Raw genomic sequence first — 18,133 nt, forward strand, 5'->3', positions numbered from 1 at the left:
ACGGAATTTGAAGCAATTATTATAATCGCCTTTTTGTGTGCAGATTCTGCTTCGCCAATTTGAGTTTTTGATTTACCTTAGTCATCGCTTGACTTTTTGTGTGATCTAAATTTCTCTCATTCACAATTTTAAGCAGTTGAACTCAATTGATGGCAGCTAACCTAAAAAAATCAGGTTTCGTTTTTCACCTAAATTTTATTGGTGTTATATAATTGCCTCTAATGACGTCATATGAAGACCATTAATTAACGGTATATCCCTCCCTCACACGCAATCAATTGAGTTTTGTAGCTGCTATTCCCTTATTCTCAAAATATAAGATTCATTTGGGTCCAGTTGGTCTTATTGCATGCGATTGTTCACCTGATCGTTTCGTTGTGCGCTTGATCTTGTAACCGATTCGGTTTTTTTGTATTCGTCATTCTGTCCGCAGAGAAAGGACAATGGGCTCATGCCCAATTGGATTTAATCATTGTGTTGTTATCTTGAAGCTTCACTATTCTCTTAATTGAGTTATCCACTCTTGCTAGGCTTTTAGGTTTAATAATGGTTCATTCGTAATTCTTCCGCATTTTTGCGCTAAAAATGTGAAATGTTTTTAGCTCTATAGTTGTTTAAAAGGGGCTGTTAGCAGAAGCAATTTGCCGCTTTAACCGATTTTAATAATTGATTCACCGATACTGCTCAACGTGCTTGATGGTAGGTTATGACGTGAGTAAATGATTAATATAATTTCAAATTTAATCGAAAGAAGAAAAATTTTGTTTATCAAACCAGGCTATGCACTTTCCCAAATGTATAGTTTTCAGTTTCAGATCTATGTCAAGTACCACTGCGACAAACATGTGCGTGGTGTAACCGTGCAACTTTAACCATTTTTATACTGTTTTCATTGATATTAATTTCAGACTGGTTTTCGATGAAAATTGTTCATACTAGTGCTGGAGTACAGTTGGAGTTCGAAAAGCGTCAACTGTTGAGAATCTCGCGTTAATTTTTCAAAGGCTTCTCTGCTGGGAGGTCGTATCGGACGTGTCGCTGTGCTGCTGTCTGGATGTCTTTTTACGAGGAATTAGAACATCAGGTGTGTTGAACGAACAAAACAACGCATTTTTCTCTTCTTGCATCTACGTAGTCTTCAAGGACGTAATTAATTGCTCTCAAACGAAGTCTGTAACAATTATATCAGCCATATGGTCTTTTCAAATAGCCGCACAGCGATAGCTGGGGCTATTATTGGCCTTCTCTCGGTTTTTACAATTCAAAGAATTTGAATTGTATTGGGGCGCTGTCTTTTTTTTAAGATCTGTTCACACATTTTCATGATTTTTGAAGTCAAATTGGAGTAGTGATTTTGGTCACGCCGAAACAGGAAGTAGAGCGAAAAAGCGAGTGGTTTGGCGGCGTGAAATTTTTTGGCTCTAATTTCAAAGTAGAGTGAGAAAACGGTGTTCGAACAAAAATTCGCTTTCTCGCTAGTGGCTTTTTCTTCACATGCGGCAATTTCGCTTTGATTTTTTTTTGGTTTTTTCGATTTTTTGGATCGGATTTTTTTCTAAATGGTTTTCCCAATCCATTCATAGTCCTTTCTAGGTCTAATTTTTTGTTTCAATCAAATTTCGATTTCTCGCTATTGGTTTTTTGTTCACATGCGACATTTTGACATGCGACATTTCTTTAGAAATGGTTTTCACAATTCACTGTTAATCCGTTCTAGGTCTGGTTGTTTGTTTAGTCAATGAAAATTCTTTGAATTGTACGTCAGGACTTGTCCTGCTATGTTTTTTATTTCGTCGTCATGATTTTTGTTACGACCATATGACGTCACAGCCACTTTTTGTTCATTCGTTCATGCAATTTCAACTGAGTTGCATGTGTGAAGTCATTTTTGGCTCTTAGTGGAGCGAGTTTTTTTGTTCATGCGCGTGATTAAATTTTTGGTCACACTTGACTTACCTCACTCTCAAAAATGACTTCCTCACTTTGAAATTGACTTTTATTTACTTTAATTCAAAGAGATGAGGTCAAATGGGTGTGTGTCACTCTAAGTGAAGGTTATTTGAGATCAGCTAATAGAGGCAGCAATAACTTATACAGATTTTTAATCAAAATATAACAGATCAGCCTTCAGTGAAAAGACGAATTTTTTCGGTCTGTCTTTTTTACTGTTTTTTTAGACGGCCGATCTACGAGTCTATTGCGGCTATTTTCTGGCAATCTGCCAGCTATGTTTTTGCAATTCAAAATATTTGAATTGTAATGGGGCGCTGTCTTTTCGTAACTCGAAGAGGAGTATTGGAGAAGTCTTTTTTAATTAATTTTTTTGGAGTGAATTTTAAAACAGGAAATGAAACAAGTAAAATAAATTTGGATGCTGGTTTGGGTTCTGAACAAAACTGAAGAGTGGAGTGTGGTTTTTCACACCGCTGTTTTCGTGAGAGCGAGAACTAAAGTTTGAAAAAAATTTGTAAACAAGAGAAGTTTTTGGTTCGTGCGCCCTTTGAGCAGTTTTTTAGCATTTTTTTTATGGGAGGTTGTGGTATTGCTTTAATTTTAGGCTTGTTTTGATAGTGGTTTGAAGTTTTGGGGATACTAATATGAGTTTTCTTCTAATTTGGAAGATTGCAGTTTTTTCGGTTTAAAACGTTTTTTTTTGGTTCAGAAAAATGGTCTATTGTTCAAAATAGCTGTTTTTGACTTTTGATTAATTGATTTTAATTATCGATTGTTCTTGTTAAAGATAACTGAGTAATTTAAGCAACATTTTTCTTGTTCAATATTTAATTTGGAGCAATTCTAGAGGTGTTGTTCACATAAGGTGCCACTGGACGCTAGACAGGGCACTTTTCAATAAAACAAGTAATACAAATTTCTTTTTGTTCTTTATTTTTCATTGTTTTTTAGTGAAAATCTGCTAGATGTTGGGCGGGTGAACGCTTGACGAGAAGTCATCATAACAATTTTTACAATAATGCTTGGGGAGTATCATTTTAGTAATTTGTAGATAATGTGTAGCTAAGTTTTGTAGAGAGTATTGTTTTTTGTTTTTGACCTTTATTTCATTTCCGTTGCTTCCGTTTTCTCTACATCAAATATACTTGTTGATTTTTATGTCGATTTGTAGTAATTTAATGAATGATAATTAACACTGTTGCATGGTCTTTTGCCAGTAATTGTCATGGAGTCGCAAATTACAAAAAAATTTTTATCACTTGATTTGATCATCTCTTCTTGTCAGATGCTTTTCCATTGTTCATTTTCCTGTGGTTTTTTAATTGCTCTCGATTGAAAAGCAATGATTGTAAATGTGTGTTTTTTTCACGCACTTCTTGATTTTTGAGTGATTTCAATTGCTCGCAGTCCGAAAGAAAGTTTGTTGTTCAAACAAAACCAATTGTTAGAGATTTGATGAAGAATCCCTGATAGCCGAGTGGTTAATACCTCCGTCGAGGTGACGGAATCTGACCCAGGAGGTCGGGGTTCTTATCCTACCATCGGAAGATGTTTTCGCACCCGTAAAGAGAAATTTATTGCGGCTACAGCCCCTGAATTAAATTGCGTCGCCGGTCATTCGGGAGCAATTTTTCTTGCTTCAGTCGGTTTATGGTTTTCAAATTGATTAGTTTTATTAAATAGGATGTTCGTGAGGTAGGATTGTCGATTTTGCCTTTGATACGTTTCCGAATTTTCTCCGGCTATTTTTAAGATCCGTTCACACGTTTTCATGATTTTTTAAGTCAAATTGATGTGATTTTGGTCACGCCGAAACATGAAGTGGAGCGAAGAAGCGAGTGGTTTTGCGGCGTAAAAATTTTTTACTCTAATTTTAAAGTACCGTGAGAAAATGGTATTTGAACAATAATTCACTTTCTCGTTAGTGGTTTTTGTTCGCATGCGGCAATTTAACAGTTATCTTCACAAAGGGGAAACCTTTCAACAACTATCTCTCCAAAAGATCCAAAAGGTTTCCGAGAATTTTTCCTAAAACTTTTTTCGCTAAGTTTGCCGCATTATGTTGTGAAGTACTTTGCTTTTGAATGAGCCTTGAAGAGGCTGGAATTGTTAAGTAAGTCTTTGTCAGAATTGAACAATTCAGTAGCTTGAGCAGCAACGCTTTCAGATTATGACGACTTAGTGCCGTTACATTGCTTCACATTTTCTTTAACTTTGCCGTTTATCGTGTAAAATTATCCTGTAACTAATTTTTGAGGGTCCAATTGTGCCAGAATTGAATTTCGTGCATTTTTTTACGAAGCTGTTCGTTCAATAAAAATCTTTTAAATGTGACCAGCAATTTATAAGCTGTTAATTCATAAAAATGATTTATGTAACAAAGTTATAAAATAAGTTTTTTCAGTATGGAAGTGAGTATCTGCACAAGAATTCTTTTTCTTTGAAGACCTTTAGAAAAATTTTAATTATTCTATGAAACTCTTTTGATGATTCCGCATATGCGATTAATTATAAGTAAAACATTTTTTCAATCATGCAAAGAGTTCATTCAGCCTTTCCGCACTTTTGGTACAAGTTTTATAGCATTAAGATTAGGACATTGTTCTTATTGTGTACTTCGAATTTTTTTCACGAGCGGAAACTTAGAAACTGTAAAAGCACATGCGCAAACTTAGATATGGTTGCAAACTAGGGTTTCCATCTGCTATCTTTTTCAGGTTTTGATCTAGGCCCATTAGTGCTAAAGAAAGAAAAATACAAATGTTTTCGTTTACTAATAGCCACGAAGCGATAGCTGAGGCTATTATTGGCCTTCTCTTGGTTTTTTATTCCTGATTTTTTTCTTACAGGAAGTCGTTTTGTTCACGCGGCATTTCGACCTAAAAGCGAAAGTGAGAAAAGCTGTCTGGTGAACAGATTTTTGCCAAGCGAGAGAAGCTTTTTGATCATGTGCTGTGGTCAGTGAATGACTTTTTGACTTTGAGAAATGTTCTTCAGAGAACGGCGCATATAGATAACCGTTTTTAACCGGTGTTTCGTCCATTTGGCTCAATTTTTTACTTGTAATTTGGTTTGTTGTAGAAATTGTTTTTGATCGATGCTGCATTAATATATATCTTTTTGAAATTGCTAACACAAATTTTTGCAGAGCCTAATAACATTTTTCAAGTGTAAAATGGGCTCATATTTTTCAATTTTAAAGTTAATTTTTGGATTTTTGTCATTAATTTCTTCCTGTTTGGACCTTCGAGCGGACTTCATCAGAAAAATCAATGTATATGAAAACGTTCGGTTGGCAATTCGCGCAGTGAACAACTATTTTGAACGTGATTGTTTTTGTTTTATAAAATTGTACACATACTAATCCGTTTTTTGCATTTTTTGTCCAGTTTTTTTTGTTAATTTTTGTTTTTCTTATGATTTTTCTTAGAAAATATTTGTCTGTGCACAGCCAGCGGTTTAATTTTGTGTTATTAATTAGAGATTTGTTTTTTGACGTCTAATCTTTGAAATTCAAGAGAAATTTGTTTCTTAAATACAATTTTATTATATATATATATATATATATATATATATATAAAATTTTAATATTTTGACTATTTTTTTGCAAAGTATTTTAGTTTAGCGAATCTCTGTAACCTTTTTTCAGTTTTATCTGGACAGAAGCATGGCTGTGTAATGTAGCCATGATAGCTAAATGATTATTTTTACTTATATTTGGATCAATAATTTTTTGGAGTGTGTTTAAAACAGAATGTAAAAGTCAATGCTGCATCTGAAAACTGTGTTCAGGTCAAACGGCTGAACTACTCGAAAAGCTTAGAAAAGAGTGATTTTCTTATCGTATCGTTGAAAACCATTGTATATATTAGAGGTGACAACAGTAAAAAAAAAATGAAAAAATTTCGGCTAATAGAACAAAATTTTTCGATCATGTGCGGATTTTTAAAAAAGCTGTTGTAGTTTTAATTCCAACTGTTCAATCAATGGCGTTCTTACAATTATCTAATCTACTATTGGTGTGCTTGGAAGCCGTTTTGACCATCTGAGGCAAACACTACAACTTTAGATTCAGTCTTCGTCTAATTTTTTACCTTTTTGCCTATTCTTCTAGCAGTTTTTGTATTCGTCTTGCAACTTTCATAATCTTTGACGAGCGATTTGGCTGAAACTGGTCGTTTTAGCAGTTTTGGTGGTCGTTCATTGTGGTTGATAGTTTTTAAATTTTGAGGAAATAGTATTTTTGGCTAAATACGAGCAAATTGCCGATTTTTCTATGTTTTTGTGGTTGTTGATTTTTCTTCTGACCTTACGCTTCCTGCTCTAATTTTTCTCATTCAATTCTAAGTTGAGAGTTACTTTTTAGGTGTTGCTACTATGAACTGAAACTTTAAATCTAGTCATGGCAATTTTCTCAAACATAAATAACTTAATTTTTTTTTCGTTGTTTTTCTTATGAGTCTTCTTCTCGTTTCAGCGGCGTTTCACCCATCCTTGGGTGATATAGTCCGTGCGTTTGCCCGACCTGTCTTCCTTAGTAGTTGCAGTAGCATTTTGGGATTCTCGAGCAGGTCCACCTCCGTCAGACCCACTAAGTCGACCACTGCTTGTACGGTTCTTGGACAATCCTGTAGAATGTTTTTCGGTCTCTTCTTCCCCGCAGAAGGTACACGCGTCGTCATCTGTTTTCCCCATTCTGTACAGGGTGGCCTTGCTAACCGAGGAGGCACCGGCTCGGAACTGGTTCACTCTGACTCTGTCGGCTCGCTCCAGTCTTGTTTCTTCTTGTTTGTTGGAGAAGCGAGCGCATTCCCGGAACGACTCCTTGTCCTTCTTCTTTCGTTCTCGCTTCGGTACTGCCAGGGCTGTTTGTAACGGTGTATCCATCTCTCGCTGGGGGAGAGCACATGCTGCGCCTGCCGTTTTGTCCGCACGCTCGTTTCCATCAATTCCACTGTGGGCAGGGATCCAGTTGCGCTTGATCGGGATCTTCAGCTGGCTCAGCTTCCTCCAAATCGCGACACCCATTTCAAGCTATCCTGGCTGGCGGGACCTTGTTGTAGAGTCTGCAACGATGACGTAGAATCGGTGAAGAGGCTGATGTTGATTCCATGTTATTCACCTAATTGCTGGCAAATTTCCACCGCGGCATCAATTGCTGTCATTTCAGCTAGGTACGAGGAACAGAACTCTCCGGCGGCCTTTTGTACGATCCTTTCTTCCACTCTGGTCTTGATCACTGCTGCTGCTCCTCCATTGCCAGTTGCCTCTACGACAGCTCCGTCCGTGCACACTCTGATGCCACAATTGAGCGCGCTTTCCAGAAGTGGCTCTGCTGCTCTTTTCCTGGACTCCTCAGATTCGTTACTCGAACATAATTCGGCGACGGACATGTCAAATGATATGTCACCGTCCGTGGACTCCCAGGGGCATGCTAGAGTGTTTTCCAAGTGGACTCTTCCTAGTTTGTCCAGCTCGCTAGCTGATGCAGTCTCCTCGGCTATTCTTCGCCAGCATCCTCGGAATGGTCTGAGCACATCATTGTCTGCGTCCGGCTGCTCTTCTCCTTGGCTGACTTTTCTCAGGTAGCCCTCATGAGCTCGGCTTTTTAGCCTCGGTTTGACCTGTCTGAGGGCAGTATATCTGGCTGGTGTGGCTTCTGGTAGTCGTAGCACTCTTTCTCAGAGCGGCTGCCCTTTGTTCTTTGGAGTCTCCAACAGTCAATTAATTTTTCTCTCCCTCGTTTTGGATAAGTAACTGATCTGGCAGAAAAGGTTTTGAAAATTGTTTGCCGTATAATTTCAGGGAAGAATTGTGAAAGCTAAGCAGGGCACATATCATTTTATTAAGTTAACAAGTTTTCTAATGATTTTGTTTTTTGCTCGTATATTTTAATCGTTGTTTTTCACTTCTCAGTCAAATTTTGATTGGGTAACTGGTTTACAAAGAATTAATAATTTCTCAAATTAATGGTTCGGAATTTGCTTTAAGCGCTGTTAGCTGAGAGTTTTTTATGAATTCTACTTTGCGGTTTTGTCATCTCCTTTCCCTTTCGAGTTTCTTTGAAACTCCTCTCCCTTCCATTTCATTGGGTTGTCTGTCAATTGTTAATATTTTGTTGCAAACTATCTATATAACAGGTTCCTTTGCCAATAGTTTTTCTGGAGTTGCCCCTCAAGTTTAATTTTATCAGTTTGTGTATCAGTTTTTGTCAGATACCTTTCTCATGTTTTTCCTATTGTTTCAAAATACTTAGTATAATTATGTGGAATATGCTTTAGGTCAGTGAGGATGGTCTGGTCTTTTTTCTACTTTGAGTCGTATCCGGAATTTTTCTATGTTTTTTATTTGGTCGCCAAGATTTTTGTTACGACCATATGACGTAACAAATTCTGAATAAAAAATGTAACATCTCAGCTTTTATTAAAAAGGAAATTTTTTGGTCTTTTTCTTGTACTTTGAGACTGCAGATCTACGAAGCTATTGCGGCAATTTTCTGGCAATCTGCCAGCGATGTTTACTCATTTGATGGAAGTCTTTGATCGAAAATTAACTCTTTGATCGAAAATTGGTTAATGATGTTTTCCTGTTCTCAAAAAAAAACTTGTAATAGGAAGAGCTTTGCATTTTTAGGGGCTAACGCACATTTGCTGCAAAAGTTTTGTTTAGTAGCCTCGCCTATTTCGCTAGCTAACATTTGCTAGCATCGCCGAAAAATCTTCACTTCCTTTAGAAAGATTATTTTGGGGAAAACTTATGTCTTTTTTTTTTGAAATTAAAAAATTTTAGACTTTGTTGTAAAGTTGGACAAAATCTGGAGCACTCATATCATTGTTTTGATATAGCTTGATTATTTTTTGAGGGAAAATGGTTGTTTAAATTGATTGAGTTAGCCTAGAAAAGAAACTACTACTTGACTGTTTCCTCCTCACTTTCTTCAAAGAGTCTTGCTAAAATATGTTGACAAAATCTCCGTTAACGGTAGCGAGCGAAAAGCTTTTTTTTCTGTAAGTTCTGTTGTACGACTTGATTAATGATTTTTATTCGATTTTCTTCAGCTTGAACTTACGATATTTGTCTTTCGCGCACCTGGATATTGTACAGCGTTTTCGTCTTATCATCTTTTCACTTGACAGTTTGATTTTTTGGCGTCAAAAACGGGATAAACCGGTAAAGAACCAAGAACTAAGTTCCTCTAGCGTTTCATTAGTCTCTAAGTATGCGATTCACCGAGATTGTTCAAGAGACATAAATTCGTGATGTGAACGGAGGTTGTGATGTGAGGACCAGCCACTTGCAAGTCGTTTGAAAGCAATTCGCCCGCGTTTGCTTCCAAATGAAAAACTTGGAGCATTTGAGTAAAACTATCTTCGTGGAACATGTGATGAATAACCCATTCGTCTGAAAACATAATAGGAGTAAATGTTTTGAATGAATTCAAGGATTATGTAGACGACAAAGACGGAAGTCAGAGCAAAGAAATCAGCCTCATAGGTTAGTTTGAGTTTCGTGGCTGATAAAGGTTCTTTGATTTCAGGCGGCCGATTTGCTTAGGGCTGTGTTTCCAGAGAACGCCAGGAAGCTCAACGAGCAAATTGAGGTGATTATAAATTTCAGAAATTTTAAGAATTTCAGATTATAAAAATCTCAACTCTTTCAAGATCTCTGTTTACCAAGTTAATGCACACATAACAAAAAGGACTGTTGCTCAGTCAACGTTAAACTTGGATTTCTAATGCGTTGTTTTGATTAATACTAAAATGAGAGCACTTTTTTCTAGATGTTGAGTGAGGACGAGCGTCTCCGTATGGCAGTAATGAGAAGCAATTTTAGTAGTCGAGGCCCAGCAGAAGGAGCAGTTGATCCGATTGAGTAAGTGTTGTTATCTTACATTTTATGATGTTTCGTTTTTCTGAATTATGGATTCCTAGTTCAATGGAATCTGTTGAAGCACTGTGCTAATGTAATCTTAAGAATTAAAGTTTCTGAAAGTATTTTGGGGTAACAAATTTTGGACTTCTTTATAAGTTAATATTTATAACAAGTTTTACGCCAACAATTTTGATTTGAAAGTCTTATTGGTTAGCTCTAGCTAAATCGTTTCCATTGCTACGATACTAGACATATCTCTTTTAATGTGTGTAAACAGTAGATCGTTTTCTATAGAGTTTCGGTCCTGAAAATGATTATGTTAGCATCAGTGTTTCTTCAGGCGTCTCCGCAATAAAGTGCGAACTCAGATCCAGACATTGGCTGGTGAGTGTGGCACTCTTAACATGTGGATCTCTCTCAAAAAGCCCAAAATAGAAGGAGGAAACAACTTCGGAGTTGCTATACAGGTTACTTACTATATTTTCTCTGTGAATGTCCCAAGATTGTTGAGACGTCCAGAATAGGATCTCTTGCATCCTTCTATGCATCTAATTTCTATTTCTTGTTAATAGCCGCGAAGTGATAGCGGCTATTATTGGGGACATCGTGATTTTTTGCAATCCAAGAAGTGGATTGCATTGGGGCTCTGTCCTTTTATTTTTTTCACACCTTCTTCAAATTCTTCAATTGTAGTAGGGCTCTGCCTTTTAAATGTTTTCACACATTTTTCAATAACTTTGATCATTGAAAACGAGATAAACCGGTAAGGCCCAGTGGGCCATAAGTTTAATTAGAGGCCCAAAGCTGGCTTCAATAGTCCATAAAGTGTTGCAGCCTTAAGGTGGTGCAGCTGCAGGTAAGGCCTTAATTCAAGCTTAAAAGGTCTGTTTTAGGAGTTTTTGAGCCCAAAATGTTGCAATTTTTCACGTTTCGATTTTTTTGTTTGATTAGCCTTGAATTGACGCTTGTCACGGTTCAAAAAAAGTCGGTTGCAAGGTATAGTTACTTTTTATGAGCATTTTTTGAGCTATATGTTTTGGAACTCGAAAATTGATACTAATTTCAGCAATTTTTGCGTTTTCGAAATTTTAGTGACACGACTTTTCCAGCCTCAGGTGCCACAAAACATCCTTCCAATTATAGGTTATTGTTTAGTTTGTAGTGGTAATAGAATTGTTTTCAACATTTTATTATCACGAATTTTAGCATCTTTTTTAAAATAAAACTTGCATATTCTAAGTTTTTTTTGTAATTATTTCTTTTGTTCAATTTTTCTTTTCTCAGCAACCAGTTTACCTCCTCTAGGGTGTGACAGTATGTTACTGCATGGTTGGTAGGGGCAAAGGAATGGTTTTCATTATCTTAATATCACAAAATTTTGCCCTTTTTTTATCGAACTTGAAATTTTTTCAAATTTTTTAAAAATTATTGTCATATTTAAAATTTATCGATCTTTTTTGAGTGGTAAAACTTTTTAAGGGTTAAAGATGAGTTACTGGATAGCCTCTAGAGACAATGAAATGTTCTGATGAAATTAATTTTAAAAGTTTCCGATTTATTTCACTAAAATTTGCAAACGTTTTCAAATTTTTTAAGTTTTCTGTAATTTTCTAAGTTTATTGATCTTTAGGGCCAACAAAACTTTTTCAGGTCTTGCAGATGGATAGCTGGAGAGATTCCAGGGACAAAAAGTGGATTTGACATTTTAATATTGCAAAATTCAGAAACGTTTTTTTAATAGCCGCACAGCGATAGCTGGGGCTATTATTGGCCTTCTCTTGGTTTTTTTTATTTCGTCATGATTTTTGTTACGACCATATAACGTCACAGCCACTTTTTGTTCATTCGTTCATGCAATTTCAACTGAATTGCATGTGTGACGTCATTTTTCGCTCGTAGTGGAGCGAGTTTTTTGTTCATGCGCGTGATTAAATTTTTGGTCACACCTTAATTACCTCACTCTCAAAAATGACTTCCTCACTTTAAGATTGACTTTTATTTACTTTATTTCAAAGAGATAAGGTCAAATGGGTGTGTGTCACTCTAAATGAAGGTTATTTGAGATCAGCTAATAGAGGCAGCAATAACTTATACAGATTTTTAATCAAAATATAACAACAGATCAGCCTTCAATGAAAAGACGAATTTTTTTGGTCTGTCTTTTTTACTGTTTTTTAGACTGCCGATCTACGAATCTATTGCGGCTATTTTCTGCCAGCTATGTTTATTTTGTATTGCAATTTTCAGTTTTTTTAAAAAAAAGTTTTTATCTTGTTTTGTTTCTGTCGTTGTTGGCCAATAAGTCTCTTTCAAGGATTTTGCATGGATTTATCAACTTCTGTAATTGTTTTTCGTTTTGGCTGGCATTGTTCAATTGATCTGCTGGTCAAGTACAGTAGTTCTATTTTTTCAATTCTTTGGATTGTATTTCAGGACTGGTCCTGCTATGTTTTTATTCGTCGTCTCCATTGATGATTCTTGCTACTATTGACTTTTTCAATTTCAGTGACTTCTACTGCTTTGCAGTTAAAATTTTTGTGCGAGACGTCATTTGTTCTGCTTTAAGGTCAATTGCGTGACTCAAAAAATGATTTCTGAATTCACTCAATGAACTTTAAATTTTATAAATATTTACTAGTTAAAGATCAAAAGATCAATAGTATGTTTCTAAGTAATGACAAACGTATAATCCCTAATTCGTGAGTGTTAGATTCTTGTTTTTGATTTCGAAGATTAATTTTGAAGAAGCTCTATTAGCGCTTTTTCCTTATAGGGCTTATGCGTCGCATAAAATTGACAGGCCAAATCTAACCCCAAAAAGTCTAGTGGTCTATTAAAGGACTGGTGGTCAATCTGTATCCTATTTCGTTAGTTGTTTCACTTCCATGGAAGGCCACAAGCGTCTATCGCGGCTATTTTCCGGGAGTCTGTCGGCTATCATTAGATGAGGACGAACGGTTGAAACGAAAGAACAGTTGAAACGAAATAAAACAAAGCGAATAGAAATAAATGGCAAGTTCAGCTTTATTAATTACTCGCAAACGAAATTTGACGCAATTATGTTAGTCATGTTGTCTTTTTTAATGTGATCGTTCGCTTGACCGATTTGACGTCTCGTTCTCAAAAACGGAGTAAACAGGTAGCGCCCGGAGGGCATTAAGGGCTCTTAGAGCCTCTCTTCCTACTAAACTCTGAGTATGCAATTCAACTGAATTGTTTTTGAGATATAAATTCATAGTGTGAAGAAGGGAGCTTCTTAGAGTTTGACCCCGGTAATTAATCTAAAGCTAGCCTCCCTGAACCGTACCTAGCGATTGTCGAAGCCAACCGCTCTCCAATCGTTAGTCGGTTATGTTCATCAGGTTGCTGCCCTGGAAACTTGGCTTAAATATGCCCTCAAAGTTTTGCCCTCAAACGAAGTTTGTAACAACTATATTTGTCCTGCGGTCTTTTGAGCAGCTAAGTGTACAACTCACCATAACTGATGAGAGTCACAATAGCTGCTCTAAGTGCGCAATACCTTCCCTTTCTCTTAATCACATGGTAGCCTCTCTAATTCTAAGCTAGCTACTACCGAAGACAACCGCTCGCCAGACGTTCGAGAGCAATTCGCCGGACATTAGTCGTTTATGTTTTAAAGGTTAGTAAAAAGGGGGACTCATTGCAAGCTTTGAGCCATTGAATTTTGACGGTTCAGTGCAAGCGGTATAATGCTTAAAATAGGCAAACTTAGAACGTGCCGAGAGCAGACCTGACGGGATATATAAAAATTATCACGAAGAGTACCATTTGGGTAAATTGATCTGGTCTTCGGCAATGATAGTTTTACATAACACGCCGCGGGATGACGTTCGTTTGAGAGCTTTTCCTCGCAATTCAGCAAAATTAATTCGATTGGTTGAAACATTTATCGAAAGAAAATTTTAAAGTTTGGCACTCGTAATTTTACCGGTTTTGTCTGAATAGTTTTACGTCACCGGCTAAACTTACAACTTTTATAATTCATCAATTTCACTTTTTTTGCTAGTAAATTATAAAAATCTTTTTTCGAAGTTTTGTTTTTTCCGGAAATTTGCGAGTCTCAGTTGACAGTGTAACTTGCTAATGTTTTCTCTATGAATTGTTCTCATCTCATGCATTTTTTTGTTGCTTCAGAAAGGGGTTGTTCGCGAACTGCAGAAAGTGACTGACTATTGCAACAAGGTGTCTCTACAAATCAGGTAAAATTTTTTAAAGCCATTTATGAATCCGTAATTGCAGAGCAAGTTGCGGTAATATAAATAGCGCTCCTTTTTTTTTACATCGTCGAACTTTTTTTCGCTTTACCATTTTGCCGCTTTTTCAACATTTTGCGTGAAATCTTTTTGACTTCTTTAGTTTAGTTTCTCTCTTCTCTCATTCTGCTTAAAGTGAATTTGAACATCAGTTGCTCAGCAAAGCAATTCAAAATGAACAGAGTCAGTACAAAAAATTGAAGTCAGAAATAGAAACGGGATAAACCCATAATGCCCAATTTTAGATGCCCGCTATTTGAACGTCGTTCCTATAAGTCTTAGTTACCATCACTTATGCTTATTGGTATTGATAGTAGCCCCTGTAGCCTCTCTCTAAGAAACAGAAGTATGTTCAACTACGAAATGCCATCAAAATAAATCGGACTTAAAAAATGTTTTTGTACAAAAATTTTTTTTTTTCAATATCTTCTATTCTTTCAATCCCAATCATGCTTATTGGAATCAACGGCGGCTATTTTCCGGCAATCTGCCGGGTATGTTTGTTAAATGCTTCTTATCTTTCTAATTGCTCTGCACTTTTCAATGACTTAATTGATCATATCAAATTTTCTTTATCTCTTGAATTAATTCATCGGTTGAGTATTAATTAACTCTGTGATGTTTAGCACCCATGAGACTACCCGTGCCTCTCAGGTGCGAAAAACAAAGAAGTATCCCGAGATAGAAGACTACAGATTGTCGCTTGAACAATGCGATGAGATGGAGTTTTATGACCTGAAAGAAGTCACGACCAACCTTAGAAATTTTTATGTTAGTATTCAGCAAAGACTTCTCTAAGAATCAAATGTCTAGCAATGCTCAGTGGAAAGTGAGTTGATAATTTTAAAAAAATGATCATAATCGATCTTATACCGCATGATTTAAATAATCGTTTATAATCTCAAGCAGCGTATCTCAATTGGGCGAGATTATTGTATCAACTTTAACTGTGTTACTGCTGAGTTTGAATCAAAGTCGAACGAAAAATAATGTCAGTACTCAATTCGGATCGTTTCTGTACTTCAATAGGCTAGAATATCAACTCCAACGTACCCGATCCGTAGTTAGAGAAGAATTTGTCAGTGTCGGTAATGTTCCGTAAGCTCAAGGGCTCGCCGAGAAAGAACATTCAAAAATTATTGATAGCCAAGATGGTTGAATTCATCCTATATGCGTGACCAGAGCACCAAATTCTTAGTTTAAATTTAAACAAAATTGTTGAGAATTTTTACAAATTTTCTTGGATTTTTGCTGTCAGAATATCAATACTGCTTGACTGTTTAATAACCGCCCTCATCTTCTCAGCCGGCTATTATAGCGCTCCTAATTTTTACAATTCAAAGAATTTGAATTGTATTGGGGCGCTGTCTTTTTATTACGACTCGAAGAGGAGTATTGGAGAAGTCCTTTTTCTTAATCAATTTTATTGGAGTGATTTTTGAAGCGGGAAATGAAACGCGTGAAAAAATTTGGAGTGATTTTGGTGCTGAACAAAAGTGAAGAGCGGAGCGAAAAGAGAGTGGCTTTTGTTCATATCTCTGTTTTTGAGAGAGCGAGAAATTGATGTGTGAAAAAATTTTCTCTGAGCGAGCGAAATTTTTTTGTTCACGTGCGGCTTTTAAAAGCAGCTTTTTTGCAACTTTTGATGGTTTTGAGGTTTGATTATGATATTGTATTAGTTTAAGGCTTGTTTTGATAGGAATTGAAGGTTTCAATTAGTTAATTTGAGTTTAATGCTAATTTGGAGGTTTTTGAACAATTTTGCTGATTTTTAGACGAAATTTAATGATTTTTTGACTGTTTATTTGTTTTAATGCTCTAAGTGGGATTTGAATTGAAGCTTGTTACCAATTAACTAAAATTTTCGTGGTATAAATCATTTTTTTCTTGGGAAAATTGACAGAAAAATTGAAAAAAATTTAAACCATTTTTCTCATTTTTTTGCAGTTTTTCTTTTTTTAATCTTAGACAAGTTTCTTAGCCTATTCTTAGCCCATTGTTTTGCGAACTATTCATTGCTGTAATTGCAAAGGAATTTGGAATTTTGTTTCCTTGTACTATTAAAAAACTCAAAAGTTTTTCTAGTTTTTTTGTTCAATTTGTTTTCGGATGCCATTTCTTTTCTTCCTTATGGCATTTGTGGAGGTTCAATGTTCACAATAGTTATTCTAGTTGTTAAGTCATAAGTATGGGCAATTTTCTCCTTCGAGTCATTTCTGGAATTCCAGCTATGTTTTTTTAAGATCTGTTCACACATTTTCATGATTTTTGAAGTCAAATTGGAGTAGTGATTTTGGTCACGCCGAAACAGGAAGTGGAGCAAAAAAGCGTGTGGTTTTGCGGCGTGAAATTTTTTCGCTCTATATTTAAAGGAGAGTGAGAAAACGGTGTTTGAACAAAAATTCGCTTTCTCGCTAGTGGTTTTTTGTTCACATGCGGCGCTTTCACTTTGAGTTTTACTGGTTTTTCGATTTTTTGGATCGGATTTTTTTTTCTAAATGGTTTTCCCAATCCATTCATAGTCCGTTCTAGGTCTAGTTCTAGTCAATGAAAATTTTTTGATTTGTACGTCAGGACTTGTCCTGCTATGTTTTTTTTACTTCGTCGAACTTTTTTTCGCTTTACCCGTTTTGCCGCTTTTTCGACATTTTGCGTGAAATCTTTTTGACTTCTCTAGGCTAGTTTCTCTCTTTTGTCATTCTGTCAAAGTCAGAAATAGAAACGGGATAAACCCATAAAGCCCATTTTTAGATGCCATGTACTTGAACTTTGTTCTCATAAGTTTTAGTTACTATCTATAATGTTTATTGGTATTGATATTAGAACCTGTAGCCTCTCACTGAGAGACAGGAGTATGTTCAATTACGAAATGACATCAAAATAAATCGAACTTAAAAATGTTTTTATACAAAAATCAATTTTTGTTGATTTTTTCTTTTCGTTCAATCCCAACAGAGTTGTGGGAATCAGCGGCGGCTATTTTTCGGCAATCTGCCGGGTATGTTTAATTATTGATCTAATAGATGTTTGTTTATTTCAGTTGCTTCTAGCTGACATAATAGTGAAGAACTATGGCAAAATTCTGCAACCCAAAAGTGTCAAAAGCTCTGCCAATATGTACTGAAGACTGCAATACTGATCATAATAGATGCCTCAGGGTTTCAAAATTGTCTCCGCGGTGTCAGGACGATTTAGCCAATGCCAAAATAACCAATGCCATTATACCCAATGTACTTTGATATTTTCGTTCAATAATCCGACAACAAATTAGCAGTCGCTATTACCCGTATGTTTTATTTAACATACTTAATGACCATGGCCATGCCTCAGAGGCCCGTGGGACTTGATATGAAACTATCACAACCGAACAAGTGATTAAATTATTATGCTTAATGGCTATGGCCATGCCTCAGCGGCACGGGGGACTTGATATGAAACTATCACAACCGAACATGGGATTAAATTATCCGCTTGTTAAATCATACGTGTAAGAGCTATTTTCTGCTAATTAGTACTCGGAATATGGAGCGAAAATATCAATGTGAATTGGGTATAATGGCTTTGGGTAAATTGTCATGTAACCGTCTCCGCAAGGAGCAATTTGGAAACTTGATGTCTATTAAAGTGCTATGATTGAGAGTTGTTTTGCTCCATTGTTATTTTGTGCCACCACAACATGTAATTTAATGTTTTCGTTCGATAATTTTTGTATTTGAGTCTGATTGTATCGTAGATTTGCACTGGCTGACGATCGTTCGGATTATCTGTATCTATTAGGATTTAATCGGCTAGTTTTTAAATTTCTTTACAATTATTTATTTCTTTGGGCTGCAACTTTTATATAAAAAAAGTAGTCTGCGGGTGCCCACGGAAAACATTTTTTAAAATTAAAACTCCGCTTTTGACGTTTATTTGGGTCATGGTTAAAAATGGCGAGTAATTAAGAAGCCTACAATTCTTTTATAGCTGCAAAGCTTTAAGCTAGAGCTAAGCTATATTTGGGGTCTTCATGGTTTTCGTTTTGTCTTCTGAAG

At 36.0% G+C, this 18,133-nt stretch overlaps 1 protein-coding gene across 1 annotated transcript; it reads left to right on the forward strand.

The window, feature by feature from the left end:
- Positions 1-912: 912 nt before the first annotated feature.
- Positions 913-17,802, forward strand: LOC142342628 (proteasome activator complex subunit 3-like). The gene is made up of 7 exons (XM_075394049.1): positions 913-1,084; positions 9,491-9,553; positions 9,734-9,825; positions 10,166-10,292; positions 13,981-14,045; positions 14,726-14,870; positions 17,140-17,802. The coding sequence occupies exons 1-7, from the start codon at positions 1,055-1,057 to the stop codon at positions 17,221-17,223; spliced, it is 606 nt and encodes a 201-aa protein (XP_075250164.1). The 5' UTR covers positions 913-1,054; the 3' UTR covers positions 17,224-17,802.
- Positions 17,803-18,133: the final 331 nt, after the last annotated feature.

Source organism: Convolutriloba macropyga, chromosome 7, assembly GCF_964194025.1.
Source record: "Convolutriloba macropyga chromosome 7, txConMacr16.3, whole genome shotgun sequence".
NCBI classification, from domain to species: Eukaryota; Metazoa; Xenacoelomorpha; order Acoela; family Convolutidae; genus Convolutriloba; species Convolutriloba macropyga.

Excerpts from the sequence above, each read along its gene's own strand:
- LOC142342628 (XM_075394049.1), top strand. The coding sequence starts at position 1,055 with ATGTCTTTTTACGAGGAATTAGAACATCAG. Across the intron at positions 9,554-9,733 it reads AGCTCAACGAGCAAATTGAG|ATGTTGAGTGAGGACGAGCG; the intron begins GTGATTATAAAT and ends ACTTTTTTCTAG. Across the intron at positions 14,046-14,725 it reads AAGGTGTCTCTACAAATCAG|CACCCATGAGACTACCCGTG; the intron begins GTAAAATTTTTT and ends TGTGATGTTTAG.